This window comes from Bufo gargarizans, chromosome 1, assembly GCF_014858855.1.
Source record: "Bufo gargarizans isolate SCDJY-AF-19 chromosome 1, ASM1485885v1, whole genome shotgun sequence".
Lineage (NCBI taxonomy): Eukaryota > Metazoa > Chordata > Amphibia > Anura > Bufonidae > Bufo > Bufo gargarizans.
The window spans coordinates 542,893,310-542,909,994 of NC_058080.1; the positions used below are offsets into that span (position 1 = coordinate 542,893,310).

The window sequence follows — 16,685 nt, forward strand, 5'->3', positions numbered from 1 at the left end:
TCATAGGGATACCAGAGACGCATTAGACCTCTCTGCTCTCCCGGGGTTGAGCTGCGCCAGTGCCAACTTATCTGCACTGCTGCCTCCCCCACAGAAGCAATAGGAGGATCTGGGCAGCAATGGCTCCCCTACATCCCGCCAGCTAGGGGGTCGCCTGCACGCCAAGCCCCTCTTCCAGCTTCCTGCCACTGCGGTGCCAGTGGCTGAAGGGGCGACCCTGCTGGAAAGGACTGAGGGTGAAGACGTCGGACGGTGAGATGGCTATTCCAGCCCATACCCCATCCCTATCTGCAGCATCTACCCCTCTGGGGGTGACTGTGGTCGCTCATTCTGAGCGCTCATCTGCAGGACAATGCAGCACAGCAGCATTCTCAGCACCCCCACGCCGTTCCCCCCCACGCTGCTATCTTTCTCCCCCCTCCCCCCCTCCCCCTCATTCGGGGCTGACTCCATTTTTCTCTTCTCTCTCTCCCCCTTCCCGCCGCCGCCCGCTCCGTTCCGAGAACGGGGGGCGGGGCTTAGCGGTCCTGGCAGGGGGCGTGGCTTACGCGCGCGTGTCATTTTGGGGGCGGAGCTACGTTCTCCTTCACAGGAGACATTTCAAGCGCTGGAGGGGGCGGAGCTTGTTCCCCGCGCTTTCTGCTGAGGTTTCCCGCGCTTCCTCACTCCTGACAGGAAGCTGGGACACGGTGGGGGACTCTAACCTCCTGTGTACATCGCTCGGCTTCTGTGGGCGCTATCTGCTGCTCTCTGCTGCTCACTGCTGTCACTGCTTCTCTGCTGCTGCTGATCTGGGCCATCTCTACTCCTGACGTTCTTCTGAGGCACTGGTAGGACAGTTAACCCTCTCCTAACCCTCCTGGTCATAACTGCTATAACCCTTTGTGGTCTCTATATTAGAGTACAACCACACTTCAGCATGTCAGATCCCACGGGTGCCCCCAAACCCTGGTACCATGCCTGTACCGCCTGTAAGGAACTTTTTCCGCGTGGGCAATCTGAGCCGCATTGCCTTGCATGTCAGGCCCCGGTGCAGGGCCCGCTTCCCGCTGCGCCCCCCGGTGCCTCTGAACCCCCTGACTGGGCTAGGTCTCTGTCTCAGGCGGTGGAAAGCCTTACACACGTAGTGGGCCGTCTCGTGGATAGACCGCCTCTCCCGCAGGCTGCCACAATCCCTGTCGCACCCGCTGGGACTACCGTTTCTGCCGCCCCCACTGGTTCCCTGCCTCCCAGCGAATCTTCCAGGGCTCGGCATACTCAGAAACGTTCAAGGGTTGAGCGCACATCTTCTCCAGATGCTTCGCTCTCTCCGCCATGCGTGCGAGCTCAGTCAAGTCTATCCTCTCAAAGGGATACGCTTTCTGAGGGAGAACTGGCGGATTCGGACGTGGACATGGACTCAGAGCTTCCGTCCAAATTGGCGTCCGCGGTGGGGCATCTTATCACTAGCATCCGTGATACCTTTCAGCTACACGATGACCCCCCCCAGCTCTGAACAGGCCGGCGTGTCCTTTCTCCGCCCCAAACAGGCCTCCAAGGTTTTTCCCATACACGCTGATTTTTCTTCTGTGGTATCCAAGGCTTGGACTCGGCCTAACGTCCGCTTTATTACACCCAAAAAGCTGGACATTTGTTATCCCTTTCCAGCGGATTCTGTGACCACGTGGACATCCCCGCCTAAGGTTGATCCTCCCGTGGCTCGCCTGTCCAAAAGCACTACTATTCCTGTACAGGACGGATCTTCCCTCCAGTCTGTTGAGGACCGTCGTACGGAATCCCTCTCCAAGGCCATATTTACTGCCTCTGGTTCGGCCCTTAGACCGGTCTTTGCCTCCGCCTGGGTTGGCAAAGCGGTCTCTGAATGGGGTTTGCAACTGGAACGGGAGTTAGGGTCGGACGTCCCTGTTCAGGACCTCCGTTCCTTAGCCCAACTAATTGTTCAGGCCGGAAAATTCGTCTGTGAGGCCTCCCTTGATGCGGGTGCCCTCATTGCCCGTTCCTCTGCCCTGGCAGTTTGTCAGGAGGGAACTCTGGCTGAAGGTTTGGGCGGCGGACGCCGCTTCCAAACGCTCTTTGGCCGGCCTACCATTCACGGGTTCCCGCCTGTTCGGAACCCGTCTGGACGAACTTATATCAGAGGCCACGGGTGGGAAGAGTACTCACCTCCCCCAGTCCAGGCCAATGGGCGCCCCCCGTGGTCGCGCTGGTTCGTCCCGTTTTTCGGTCCTTTCGCAAGCCCACCGGGTCTAGACCCGCGGCCAGTTCTTCTTCCTCTGGCCCAGCCCAAGATAGACGCAAGAAGCTGTTTTTTCGGACGCAACCTACCTGGCGCAAGTCCCAGCCTGCACGGGCTCCCACAGGCCAGCAGCCCTCTGCCTGAAGGTGTGCCCCCACCCACCCGGGTGGGGGGCCGCCTTCTCCTATTCAGGAACGTATGGCGGGCCCACATCTCAGACGCATGGGCGCTCGAGATTGTATCTTGCGGATACAAAATCAAATTTGCGTCCATTCCGCCAGACGGTTTCTTCTGATCCCGTCCTCCGCGAGATCCCGTACGAGCGGCCGCCTTCTTCGCGGCCATTCACTCTCTAATGGACAAGGGTGTCGTCGCCCCCGTGCCTCCGACGGAAAGGTTCAGGGGGTTCTACTCGAACCTCTTTGTGGTTCCCAAGAAGGAAGGCTCAGTGCGTCCGATCTTGGACCTAAAACGCCTGAACCGTTTTCTCCGACTGCAGAGATTCCGGATGGAGTCTCTCAGGTTCGCAGTGGCCTCCCTGGAAAGAGGGGATTTCATGGCCTCAATCGACATTCAGGATGCATACCTCCACGTTCCGGTTGCTCCATGTCATCACCGCTTCCTGCGCTTCGCGGTGGGGGGCGATCACTTCCAATTCGTCGCCCTTCCCTTTGGTCTGGCGACGGCTCCTCGAGTGTTCACCAAGGTCCTGGCCCTTCTACGTTCAAGAAGTGTTTTTCTTCTCCCATACTTGGACGACATCCTGGTCAAGGCACCCTCCTTCTCTCAGACATCCCGCAGTGTGGAACTCACTCTGGAGACCCTGACGCGGTTCGGTTGGATTCAACCACCCCAAATCTTCCCTTACCCCCTCCAGACGGCTGATCTTCCTGGGGATGCTCCTGGATACAGAGTTGGCGGAGGTCCGCCTTCCGTCGGACAAGCGTCTGGCCCTTCGCGGGTCGGTTCGCAGTCTCCTCCGTCATCACCGCCCTTCCCTCAGATCCAGCATGCGGTTGTTGGGAAAGATGGTTGCCTGTTTCGAAGCGGTGCCGTTCGCACAATTCCGATCCCGCACCTTTCAGAGGGCAATTCTGTCGGCCTGGGACAAATCACCGAGGAGTCTGGACAGGACCTTTCTTCTGCCTCCCCTGGCTCGGGCTTCCCTCGGCTGGTGGTTGCATATCCCTCTAAGGGGGAAGTCCTTCCTTCCACTGAACTGGCTGGTGATTACCACCGATGCCAGCTTACGGGGGTGGGGGGGGGGGGGGTTTTCCCTCCCCGGTCCGTCCAGGGCGTTTGGTCTCTATCGGAGTCCAGACTTCCAATCAATATTCTGGAACTGAGGGCGATTCTTCTGTCCCTCAGACACTGGACCCATCTGCTGAGGGGCCACCCTGTTCGGATCCAATCGGACAATGCCACGGCTGTGGCATACATAAACCATCAGGGAGGCACTCGCAGCACTGCAGCGATGCAAGAGGTGTTCGAAGCCCTTTGTCTTCGCTGGGGTCGCCCCGACGTGGACCTCATTCTCCTCTGGGCGGAGACGCACGTGCCGGCCTTATCCGCGATTTACATCCCGGGGGTGGACAACTGGGCGGCGGATTTCCTCAGCCGGTCCACCATCGACCCGGGAGAATGGTCCCTGCACCCAGAGGTGTTCGAAGCCCTTTGTCTTCGCTGGGGTCGCCCCGACGTGGACCTCATGGCTTCCAAATTCAACCACAAGGTCCCCCTATACCTGGCCAGGGCACGGGACCCGAAGGCATACGGCGCCGACGCGCTCGTCCTTCCGTGGCGCGAATTCTCCCTTCTGTACGTCTTTCCTCCTTTTCCCCTCCTGCCATGGGTTCTTCGGAGGATCGCGGCAGAGGGCGTCCCCGCGATTCTAATCGCCCCGGATTGGCCCCGCCGGTCTTGGTACGCCGACCTAATGTTGCTGTTGGCAGACGCACCGTGGCCACTGCCCTCCAGGGAAGACCTTCTCTCTCAGGGACCGATCTTCCACGAGCATTTAGGCTCGCTACGTTTGACTGCGTGGCTATTGGGACCGCCGTCTTAACGCGACGGGGTTTCTCCGCGGACGTAGTCCGCACCATGATCCGTGCTCGTAAGCCCGTATCCTCTAGGATCTACTATCGGGTTTGGAGGTCCTATCTGGGGTTCTGTGAGTCCCGGAGCATCCCACCTCTCCGGTTTTCTCTTCCCACAATCCTGTCCTTCCTCCAGTCGGGTCTGGACCTGGGGCTGTGCCTCAGTTCTCTGAAGGGTCAGATTTCGGCGCTGTCTATTCTTCTCCAGCGCCCCCTGGCCCCTCTAGGGCCAATTAAGACCTTCTTACAAGGGGTGGCTCACTCTGTTCCGCCGTACCGCCCTCCAGTTCCTTCCTGGGACCTGAATGTGGTGCTCTCGTCGCTCCAATCAGCCCCCTTCGAGCCTTTACGGGAGGTCTCCCTTCGCCTTCTGTCCTGCAAGGTCATCCTTCTTGTGGCCATCACGTCTCTCCGACGGGTGTCGGAGTTAGCGGCTCTTTCTTGCTCCGAACCTTTCCTGATCTTCCACCAGGATAAGGTTGTGCTTCGGCCTGTCCCGACCTTCCTGCCAAAGGTGGTCTCCGCCTTTCACATCAATGAGGACATCGTCCTTCCGTCGCTCTGTCCCTCTCCTTCCCACCCCAGAGAACGGGAACTGCACCGTCTGGATGTGGTCAGGGCGTTGAGGATTTACTTGGAGGTCACCGGGTCCTTTCGGCGCACGGACTCCCTGTTTGTGGTTCCGGAGAGTTCGCGCAAAGGGTTGGCGGTCTCCAAGGTGGCTATTGCCCGTTTCATTAAACTGGCGGTGTCTGAGGCTTATCGAGCCAAGGGCAGACCTCCGCCTTTCGGCGTCACTGCTCAGTCCACCAGAGCAGTCGGAGCTTCCTGGGCGCAGAGGCATCGGGCCTTGGCTGAACAGTTGTGCAAAGCAGGCAGCGGTTTCCTGATGCTCTGGTGGTGTTCCGCCTTGGGTTTGTGGTCCCTCCCTTCTTGGACTGCTCTTGAACGTCCCAAGGTCTGTGTCCCCCAAGGAAAATGGGCGAGAAAAGGAGATTTTTGTATAACTTACCAGTTAAATCTCTTTCTCGCTCTTCCTTGGGGGACACAGCACCCACCCTTCTGTGTTTGGTTACAGGGTTATGGTCTGGCGCCCCGTTGGGTTGCTGGCTGGTTGTTTCCGTTATTGGTTGTTATCCTTTCACTACTTGGACACGCAACTGGTAGCCTCTATCTCCAGGCTGAGGGTATAGCTGATGGAGGAGGGGCTTAACAGTTTTACTTAGTGTCACGCCTCCTAGGGAGCTGAGCTATACCCAAGGTCTGTGTCCCCCAAGGAAGAGCGAGAAAGAGATTTAACTGGTAAGTTATACAAAAATCTCCTTTTTTCATCACATTATGCACCTCTTGTGTCCAGGGATTACGACCACCCTGCAATCCAGCAGCAGTGGCCATACTTGCATTTTATAGGAAAAAGAGCTGACCTACGCACACAGGTTGGCCACTGCTTTTTTCTATAGTCGCATGCTTAAAAAAATACATAAAAGTATCCTATATGTGTCTGAATTCTGCCACTATGTACACATGTACTGATTTTTCATTTTCATCTTTGTATAGCACCTTTGTTGTGATGCTGCAAGGGTTTGCTGAGGGGGTAGTATTACCAATTTAAAGGGCTACGGTTTCCTCTACCCTCTTACAAACCCTCTTACGCTATTTATTATTAAACTTTTGGGTTATGGTGAAGACATAGAGAAGTTACTAAAAATTATTTTACTTGTAGTGACACTTGAGAGGACATGTATGTGTTGCCCTTGGTGTAACATAATACTGACATCGTCTGCTATAATGCAATATATATTTAAACTATTATTATTTTTTTTTAAGAATGTCAGCCGTGATGCTCGATTATTAGCTGGGACTGCTGTGGCCTCCCTGGCAAATACAGGACCAGTAGTGGAGTCAGCAGCTCTTGCTGCTCTGAACCTTGTACAGCATTTTGAGACTGGTGAGGAATTGGAACCTATATTGTAAATACCTATTTTACATAATATACTTTTTCTTTTCAATTTTCTTTTTATTATGGTTTAACAATCATTTATATGAAAGACAATACAAGGCATTATAATGGGAAGGCAATATAGTGCAATCTACTGTAGTACACAATTAGCATATAAACCATTATAATATATTCCAGTCTACATTGTTTGGATGAGTATTGCATAGTACGGTAAATAGTTAGACCGTTCCTATTGGTATACTAGAGGAAATAGTGCCGCAGTCCCAGTTCTGATGTTGGAATCTGAAAGACTTTGATTTGTGTAGTTTGGGACAAGTCTTGTTTGTCTTTGTCTTGTGTTGATTGACTTCAGTAAAACAACTTTAATAACTAGATGAATTGCCTTGTGTAAACAAAAGTATGAGTGAAATAACTTGTACAATACCAATGTGGTAAGTGTGTAATGTTTGTGTGTGATAGGGAGTAGAAAGGGGTAAGAAGAGGGGCGAGGGAGAGGGGATGTGAGCCCGAGACCACTAATTAATATATACGGAGGTGTAGAAAGAGTGAGTATTGTCACTGTTGGTTGTTTCGTCTCATATATCTCTTTTGGCAACTTCCTGTGGGTTACTTTCTTCCGACATGTGGTTAAGGAAAGAGGTAGAGTTGCGATATGCAACCCATGAGGCCCAAAGTGTCATAAATCTCCTCTGGGTGTATTGGGTTATCACGACAATCTCTTCAATACTGTATATATGGTTCACTTTATGCAACCATTGAGGTATTGTGGGGTAAGTTGTCGGTCTCCACAACGGGGGGATTAGAAATTTAGCGGCTGCTAGTAGAAAAGAAAGAAGGGATTTACTTTGCACATTTTGTTTCTCTTCATTCCAACCTAAGCATGTCAAGGCAGGTGAAGGTATAGTTGTTCATAAACAGATGTTTTTGGCAGTCTCTAAGACAGAGTTCCAGAACATTGTTAGTTTCGAGCAGGACCACCAAATGTGTATGTCCCTCTTTCCAAATTACATCTCCAGCAAGTGTCAGGGATAGATGGATACCAAATGTTAGTTTTAGGCCTAGTTCACACGAACGTATGGCTTTTATAGTTTTTTGCGGTCCGTTTTTCACGGATCCGTTGTTCCGTTTTTGAGTTCCGTTGTGTTTCCGTTTCCGTTCCGTTGTTCCGTTCCGTTTTTCCGTATGCCATGTACAGTTTACAGTAATTACATAGGAAAAATTGGGCTGGCCATAACATTTTCAATAGATGGTTCAGAAAAAACGGAACGGAAACGGAAGACATACGGATGCATTTCCGTATGTGTTCCGTTTTTTTTGCGGATCCATTGACTTGAATGGAGCCACGACCCGTGATTTATGGCCAAATATAGGACAAGCTCTATCTTTCAATGGAACGGAAAAACGGAAACGGAAGGCATACGGAACACATTCCGTTTTTTTAGCGGAACCATTGAAATGAATGGTTCCGTATACGGACCGTATACGGAACACAAAAAAACGGCCCGTACACCCGCAAAAAAAAACGTTCGTGTGAACTAGGCCTTAACCGGGGTTATATACCATCGGGACAGTATCAAGAATTTTCTTGTATTTATATACAAGAGGATGGTCCATGTGAACATTTGTAAATGTTAGAGATTGCTTTGGGTGATAGCTTAATTCCTAAGTCTCTTTCCCAGAGGCATATACAGTATAGGCTCGTTTAGGTGGGACAGGTCTAGTTAGGAGTAGATTGTAACGTTTTGATAGCACCTTGGCCGGTGTGTTCTGTTGTGCCATTCGGGTTTTGAGTTGTGTCAGTTGTCTGTCCAATTGCCCATGTGATATATAGGAGTGAAGTGCCTTTTTGAGTTTATTATATTCTAGGAAGTTTCTTTTGTTAAATTATTTATGTCGGCAAGAGACTTCACCGGTCCATTTTCCATGACGTTTTCTAGTTGTATGTCCGTGGTGTGTAAACGGTCTGGGGAATCCAGGTGTCTTTGTGCAGTGTATAGCCTCGGTAGGAAGGGGCCGGTAGGAGATATGATGCCTGTACTTTCCATAAGTGTGTTACTTCTTGAGTTAGGGCTTTTTTAAAGGTTAGTATGAGTAAGGCTACTTTCACGCTCTCGTTTTGGCTTTCCATTTGTGAGATCTATTCAGGGCTCTCACAAGCGGTCCAAAACGGATCAGTTTGCATTCTAATGAATTCTGAATGGAAAAGGATCCGCTCAGAATGCATCAGTTTGCCTCCGTTCAGTCTCCATTCCGCTTTGAAGATGGACACCAAAACGCTGCTTGTAGTGTTTTGGTGTCCGTCTGATGAAACTGAGCCAAACGGATCCGTCCTGGCACAGAATGTAAGTCAATGGGGACGGATCTGTTCAGAACGGATGCAGACGGTTGTATTATCTGAACGGATCCGTCCATGACGCGAGTGTGAAAGTAGCTTTAGTAGGCAGTTGGTGCTATTACAGCAGTGTCTTCAGGGGTATTGGGGAGGAAGATTCTTCTAGTGCTACATGTAATTTGTTTGTTGTGGGTCTAGCCCAGTGAATTATTCTAGAAAGTACTGCTGCCGTATGATACAAGGATAGATCTGGTACCCCGAGGCCACCTAGTTGTTTGGGTAGTGTTAGTTTCGAGAAACCTAATCCGGATCGCTTGTTTTTCCAAATGTAATTTGAGAATAGGGATCTGTTTTTTATAAAATATGTCTTGGGTATCTTGATCGGTAACATCTGAAACAGGTAAATTACTTTTGGTAGAATGAGTCCTTTTAGTAAGTTTTTCCTTCCTATCCAGGATAGGAAGGGAGCCATCCAGGATTCTATTTCATTTAAAGAGTTTTGTAGTAGTGCTATGTAGTTAAGTTTAGCCAGGTCTGTCCAACGTGCGCTTAGTTTAATTCCTAAATACGTTATATCATTTTTTGGCCATTTAAATGGAAATTGGCTTTCAAGTTTGTTCTTTATTTCTTGAGAGATATTTATGCCTAGTGCTTCTGACTTTTCCAGGTTTATTTTGACGTTAGAGAGTGATCCAAATCTGGTGAATGTATCTAGTACTGCTGGTAATTCTTTTACAGGGTCTGTGAGGATCAAAAGAAGATCGTCAGCAAAGGCTGCTTTGTGATCTACTGCGTTAACTTTATATCCTGCTATGGCAGGGTGTTGTTGAACGCTTTGAATTAGAGTCTCCATCGCTAGAATAATAGCGAGGGGGGCAGAGGGCAGCCTTGCCGAGTACCGTTTAGGATATCGAATGGGTCTGACAAAAGGCCATTGACCCAGACTCGTGCATATGGGCGGGAGTATATAGTTGGGAGATAAATTTGATAAAGGGTTTGGGAATATGGAAATGTTTTAGGGTTTTAGTCATGAATATCCAGTCCACCCTGTTGAAGCTTTCTCCGCATCCGTACCTAAGAGGATCAATGGGGAGCGAGATACATTAGCTTGTTGCATAAGATTTAGGAGTCTGATGGAATTGTCCCTGCCCTCTCTACCTTTTGCAAAACCAACCTGTTCGGGAGATATCAGAGTTGGTAGCAAAGGGCTTAAACGCTGCTACACAAGGCTGGCATATATTTTTAGGTCATTATTCAAAAGGGATATTGGTCTGTAATTACTGCATAATTCTGGATATTTCCCTTCTTTGTGTACGAGGGAGATATGTGCTTCAAGTACTTGTCTCGGTAATGCAGAGCCTTGTAGCACATCGTTACAAAAGCGCAGGAGAAGGGGTTGAAGAATTTCTCATAGGGATTTATAATATGAGACAGGGAGACCATCGGGTCCTGGGCTTTTGCCCGCAGGGCTCTTCGACAGGATGGACTGGACTTCCAGTAGCGTAAACGGCCTACTGATCTCTCTTTGTTGGTCCTCCGACAATGTTGGGAGACTAAGAGATGAGAGGAAGCCTTTGATCTCTTCCTGTCTCCTAATTGTTTGATCAGTAGTGTCTTGTGCTCTCAGTTGATATAGGGATTTATAATAATGACAAAATGCATCAGATATACCTTTGGCGTCCGTAACTCAGGAGCCTGTAGGATGTTTTGTTGAGAGTATGTACGTGCGCTTTGCGTTTTTTTATGAGGGACATCATTAATTTAGACACTTTGTCACCATGTATGAAAAGTCTGTTTTCCCATGCCATATTGCACGTTTAGTATGTCTCTCAATTGTTGTCGTTTGGACTCTAGAGTTAGATGATTTGTGTGTAAGTTCTAGTTGTTGAATCTGACTATATAGTTTCTTGTTTAGATTTATTGAGCTGTGAAGGTATTGAAATAAATTCACCTCTGACTGTTTTGTGGGCTTCCCAAACTGTTGTAAAGGGTAGTGTTTCATCTATATTCCTTTGAAAGTAATCTATTAGGGCGCTTTCTATGCGGCTTTTATATTGTTGGTTGCTGAGGATGGATTCATTCAATCTGCAATGGATATGTATCCAAGTATCTACTAATTGGGCAGAGTGTAATGTTTTATGTATCCTGTTTAGCGCCTTCTTGGACAGCATTGAGCGTCCTGTGGATGTGTCCATATGTGGGTGGAAAGCTATGTTTAGGTCTCCTCATAGTAGGAAAATTCCTTCAATGAAAGGCTTGTATTCTCTTATGGTGCATGTAATCCAGGTGTCTTGATTCTTGTTCGGAGCATATAGGTCATTTTATTCCAGTTTTGACAGATCATGCTGATGCATTTGTCAGTGTGCTATCTGGGCTCAAAGGAGTGAACTCTCCTCCGTATTTGCATACAGAGGCATGTGAAAGTGTCCATTGCTAAATTAAGAGTAATACCTGATGTCCAAACAACAGCTTAAAGTGAACCTCCACTTCTTACCCCAATTTATTTTTAGGTTTAATATTTTGAACTGATTAAGTTGTGACTGGTGGGAGTCTAAGAGCTTCTGTGCATCAGGGGTCAGAAAGTCGGCAATATTCCTAGTAACTGGTGCCTTCAGATACTCATGTAAAATAATCATGAAAATTATGGTAGAAGCTCAAGGCATATATACCAATATACATTTAGAAAATGATGAATGAGATGGACCTGCTGTCTCCACCCATGCCATGTCCCCTTTTTTTTATAGATCTGGCAGGAATAGGGAAGAAGTCCCAGATTCTGCCGTAACATGCCATGCGACAGAATCTGCGCCAGACATACGCCACGAAAGTAGCATATATCTCTTAATTAATGACTCACATAGTCTTTTCCTGAAACAATATTGCAAAAATGTATTGATGTTGATGTAACTAGTGTTGCAGAATTGATACAGTTATATCAACATCGATCCATTTTTGCCATATTGGTTAAGGAAAAAACTATGTTCTATTCATTTTTACAGCATGAATCCATGAATTAGCTGCTTGGCCCGCAGCAAGTGACTTATCTGGATATATATTGTAATTTTTTTTTTTATTGTTAATCCATTTTATTATTGCCAGTCTATTTTATGTCAATATGTAATCATTTGTTTATTGGTATGTACGCCTTGAGTTTCTCACCATAAGGGTCCATTCACACGTCCGCAATACATCCGGCCAGCACCCCCATAGAACTGCCTATTCTTGTCCGCAATTGCGGACAAGAATAGAACATGTTCTATTTTTTTCAGGAGCTGCGGACTGGAAGATCGGGGCCGCGCTCCGGAAATGCGGATGCCGACAGCGCACTGTGTGCTGTCTGCATCTCTTCCGGCCCCATAGAGAATGAATGGGTCTGGATTTGTTCCGCAACGTTGCAGAATGGATCCGGACCCATTCTACAGATGTGTGAATGGACCCTAATTTTCAATAAAAAAAATAAAAATAAAAAAAACCTCATCCAACAGTCTTGATCAAGTACTCTTGCTTGTCCTCTGAGTGAGATCTAGTGATAGTACTTCCTACTAAGGTTTCACAGCTTAGCAACACCCTGCAGCAGGTACCACTCCTAGAAGCTTTTTTATAATTTCCACCTACTCCCATCTTCTTATCAGACTCAGTTGTGCTTCTTTTGGATTACCAGATGCTTTCTTGGGGAACAAGATGCTTGTTATTATCCATTTGTGATCAAATTAGTTTCACTTAGGGACCTTCCCTGCTGGAGGACGGCCTCTAATGCTGTGGACTGAACATCTGCCTTAGAAACTAGAGCGTTTTCTACTAATTATGATCCTTCTAGGCTGCTCCTCATCTAATGATTTGTTACATTTGTTTCAGGAGCATTTTTCCTCATCATTCATCTTTCCCTTCCTTGGGCAATAAAAACTGCTAGGCCAAGGCATGCTCCCCCATGTATTCTTTTTTCGGATTGCTAACCCTGCTGTTCTGGTTCTTTGTGTACCTTGTGCCTTTTTTCTCTTTCCAATATTACTTGTGCTTGTCATCTTTTTTACATCTCCTATAGAAGGTGTCAAGATACTGATTTAGTATAAAAACACTGCTATTGAGGCATCATAGCTATCATGTCATATAGACATTTTACCTGTGAGGATTTTATGGACAACTTCAGATGTATTTCTTTTACATCCATCTTGCAGCCACCGGTGCCTTACAGTTTGGAGAACTACATGTGTCTCACCCTAGGCACACAACCAGTGACGTTGGACTGTTAGCAGTATTACGAGGGCTGCTCACCTGTGGTCGTGGAGATCTTCTAACCTGTAGATTCTGTTCTTCAGGCCAGGTAACATCATTAAATATTGTTGTAACAGGAATGAGCTTAGTGGATTGTCTCTGTATTGAATTTTAATATCAATCAAATTGAAATGAAGGCTGGCACTCTGGAGTTCCTCTTTTGTATCTAAATGCACATGAAATTATATATGTTAAAGTGTATATCCAGTTAGGAGTGTAGCTGACTGTAAGGAACGTCTGGCATAGCACATTCGCCTATACATCAGACCACTTGCTCTCTCAGCTGCAGAAAATGCAGCCACATCTTTTAATGTGTAGTTCTGTTATGTAACATGCTTTGATTTAGAGAATGATAAAAGATGTATTGCAAAAAAGCTGAATATCTACTGTACGTGTATGCACGCAGGTTTATAGCTAGTATCTTTACTGTATAATTTGTCTATCCTCAGACTACGACCTTGCTGGAGTGCCTGTTTCCTGCTGTAGCCTGCCTATGTGCACAGCAAACTGAACCATATTACAGTTTTCAAGGTATAATATCCAAAGGTTAGCACATTTATGGGGTCATTTATCAAACTGGTGTAAAGTAGAACTGGCTTAGTTGCCCATAGCAACCAATCAGATTCCACCTTACATTTTCCAAAGGAGCTGTGAAAAAATAAAGGAGGAATCTGATTGGTTGCTATTGGCAAGTAAGCTAGTTCTACCTTACACCAGTTCGATAAATGACCCTATTAGTTTTGTAAAGGAAACCTGTCAGCGGCAAATACCCCCCCCCCCCCAAGCCGCCAGCAGTACCTTCAAGTAGCCGGCAGTGTTTTTCTAATGATGATTTTCTTCCTGCAGTCAGATGCGGGGAAAGCAGGAAAAAACGTTCTTTTATCCCTTGCGTTTGCTATTTTTCAGTCATGTTTGAAGTCAAGGGGGCAACCCTGTCTCCTTGCTTCAAGTCAAGGTAACCGTGCCACCTTCCCTGCCCCTTCTCCTGTGACTGACAGCGCATATGCAGAGAGATCAGCTTGCTTTGCCGAACAGCTGTCAGTCACAGGCGAAGGGGCAGGGAAGCCGCTGCCCCCTTGACTTCCAGCATGACTGAAAAATAGCGAACGCAAGGGATAAAAGAACGTTTTTTCCTGCTTTTACCACTTCTGACTGCAGGAAGAAAATCTGCATTAGAAACACACTGCTGGCTACTTAAAGGTACTGCTGGCGGTTTGGGGTGGTTTTTGCCACAGACAGGTCCCCTTTAAAAACAACAAATGACTGAAATTGCCCCTTTTTTTTTTGTAGTGCTTTGCCTCTGGTTACAGCGTATACGGGAGCACCTGACTGTACTGCTCAGAATGCAGGGGGCTTCTCTATTGACAGGTACTAGTGAGACTGCCTCTCGTGTGATGAATCTTCTGTGGACTGGTGCGGAAATGCAGGTAAGAATTTCTTGTTACATTATTTGTCCAAAATATTACTTATAGTCTTAAAAATATCATTTTTTAGTGGGGGTTGCCATTTGCAGTATCTTGATTTATAGTGTAGCTATTCCTGTGATGTTGTCTTAAAGGGGTTATCAAGGAGTTAAAAGGGTTGTCCGAGTTCAATCAAAATTCAGGCAGCCTATGGGTTAAAGGGGTTGTCAGAGTTCAATAAAATTCAGGCAGCACCTGTAAGTGTGCTAAAATAAGCGATTCTTAGCCTTTTTCTCCCCTGCAGCTTCCAACGATGAGCTCCGGTGCTCTACATTGCTGTTTGTTTTCCTGGCTGCAGCAGTGCCGTCTTTTGTATTGCTGAGGCCACTGATGGACTGCACAGTGACCTGTGTGCACGGATATCATTGCTGCAGCCAGAAAGATGACGTCAGCGGTGCAGCACAAGTGCATATCACTGGAAGTGGCAGGTGAGAAAAGGCCTGAGCATTGCTTGATTTGTTATATAGCACATTACAGGGCCGGCTCAAGTCTTTATTGAACTCTGACACCCCTTTAAATATTGATGGCCATCAGATCAGAGGGGGTCTGACTCTCTCCCCTTCTCAACTCAGTGAAAAGACTCCGGTACTCAGCTGAGCGCTGCAGCCTCTTTATAGCGGCTGGGTTTGATATTGCAGCTATATGCCAATCACTTACATGGGACTGAGTTGCAGAAAGCCATGCGACCAATTGACGCAACGTCGCAGACCAAGGAAAAGGCTGCAGTGCTCACCCAAGCTCTGCGGCCCCCTCAAGCAGCTGGTCAGCAAGGGTGACAGGAATCTGACCCCCACAGATCTGATATTGATATATCCTGAGGTCATAGGTCATCAGTATTTAACTTTCTCTTATTCTAACACTTTTACCATATATATCAAAGGTGTTATGTAACCTTATTCATGCACAGGTGGATGGTATGACCGCTCTGGTGCTCTGCTGCTTCCAGCACTATTTACACATACACCATAACGAGTGTCAGCTCTTGGCAATAAGAGAAGAGACAATGCTTCAAAATTTGCTGCAGAAAATCACCGAAATCTCCTGGCAGGCACGATCAAGATATACAGTACTTTGCGCTCTGTTGCCATTTCTGGGTTCTAAGAAGGTCAGAACTAATATCCTGTATATTATCAGAAATCATCTATAATATGTACTATTGCCATGTTTCTGTTAGAGTTGACAAGTTTGGTTTTGCTTACAGGTTTTGGCTCTCTACCCTTTGCTCCCTTCCCATCTGTTTTGCTGTTTGGAGACAAACTACCTCTGCCCTCCGGCTGCAGAGACTTACCGTACTTTTATTTCTCTTCAGAAACAAGAATGGGTTCAGGTGGGCATAGTGGATGAAGGGGAGCTAGGTAAACTTTGGGCAGAAATTTGGATTGCACCTCTTTCTGATGCACTATGCTCCACTGAATGTAGTCTACAAAATAATGCAGCTACTTATATTCTCCCGTGTACTCTGCGCACATTTAGCGACTCATCCAAATTTTTGGCAAAACAACTGTGTGGTTCAGGTATACCACATCTACGTGGCTGGATCAGCCTTGCACGGGCACAGAAGGTAGTCTCAGGGCAAATGGTAAAAGCAGAAGAGAGGATGCAGCTGTGTCTGGAATCTGCTGATGATGGCGTACGTCTAGATGCAATGAGTTTACTGTGTTGTGGTCCTCGGACTAATCAACCCCCATCTTCTCATGAGCTGCAACTACTCAAGAAATATCTGCCTTACAATATGGGTTGTGATAATCCAGGGTTTCGACAGCAACTGCAGGCTGTGCTACGCAGAGTTCTAGAGAGGCTTCGGGATGGAGCCATGTCTGCCCTCCGCAAGGGACGTACTGAAGAGGAAACTGTGGCCCAAGCAATTGGTGAGAGCTGTATTTAAGTTAAAGCAAAATGATATACAGTCTGCATGATGTCAATAATTGGACAGTGTTTATTTTTTTCGACATATACATTACATTATGTCAACTTTACAAATATCAGTTTAACTACTAATATACATGGCCAGATCAAAGATCTTGTCGACTAAATTGTGGGTTCATTGCAGCCTAGTCTGAATACGACCACACTTAGGCCCCATGCACACCGCCGTGTTTCACAGCCGTGTGCGGGCCGTGGAACCGCGGCCTGGATCCCTCCTGAGAGCAGGAGCGCACGGCGTCATTGGTTGCTATGACGCCGTGCGCTCCCTGCTGTCGGCACAGTACAGTAATACACTGGTATAGATCATACCAGTGTATTACTGTATTGCGGCGGCAGCAGGGAGCGCCCGGCGTCATAGCAATCAGTGACGCCGTGCGCTCCTGCTCTCAGGAGGGATCCA

At 47.7% G+C, this 16,685-nt stretch overlaps 1 protein-coding gene across 1 annotated transcript in view; it reads left to right on the plus strand.

Moving 5' to 3' along the window:
* Positions 1-16,685, plus strand: part of LOC122928680 (thyroid adenoma-associated protein homolog) — a 99,353-nt gene that overhangs the window by 22,411 nt on the left and 60,257 nt on the right. Inside the window, exons 7-12 of the mRNA XM_044281774.1 lie at positions 6,160-6,280; positions 12,800-12,945; positions 13,346-13,427; positions 14,187-14,323; positions 15,267-15,464; positions 15,561-16,227. Coding sequence (XP_044137709.1) covers positions 6,160-6,280; positions 12,800-12,945; positions 13,346-13,427; positions 14,187-14,323; positions 15,267-15,464; positions 15,561-16,227 — 1,351 coding nt within the window. The remainder of the gene's footprint in view (positions 1-6,159; positions 6,281-12,799; positions 12,946-13,345; positions 13,428-14,186; positions 14,324-15,266; positions 15,465-15,560; positions 16,228-16,685) is intronic.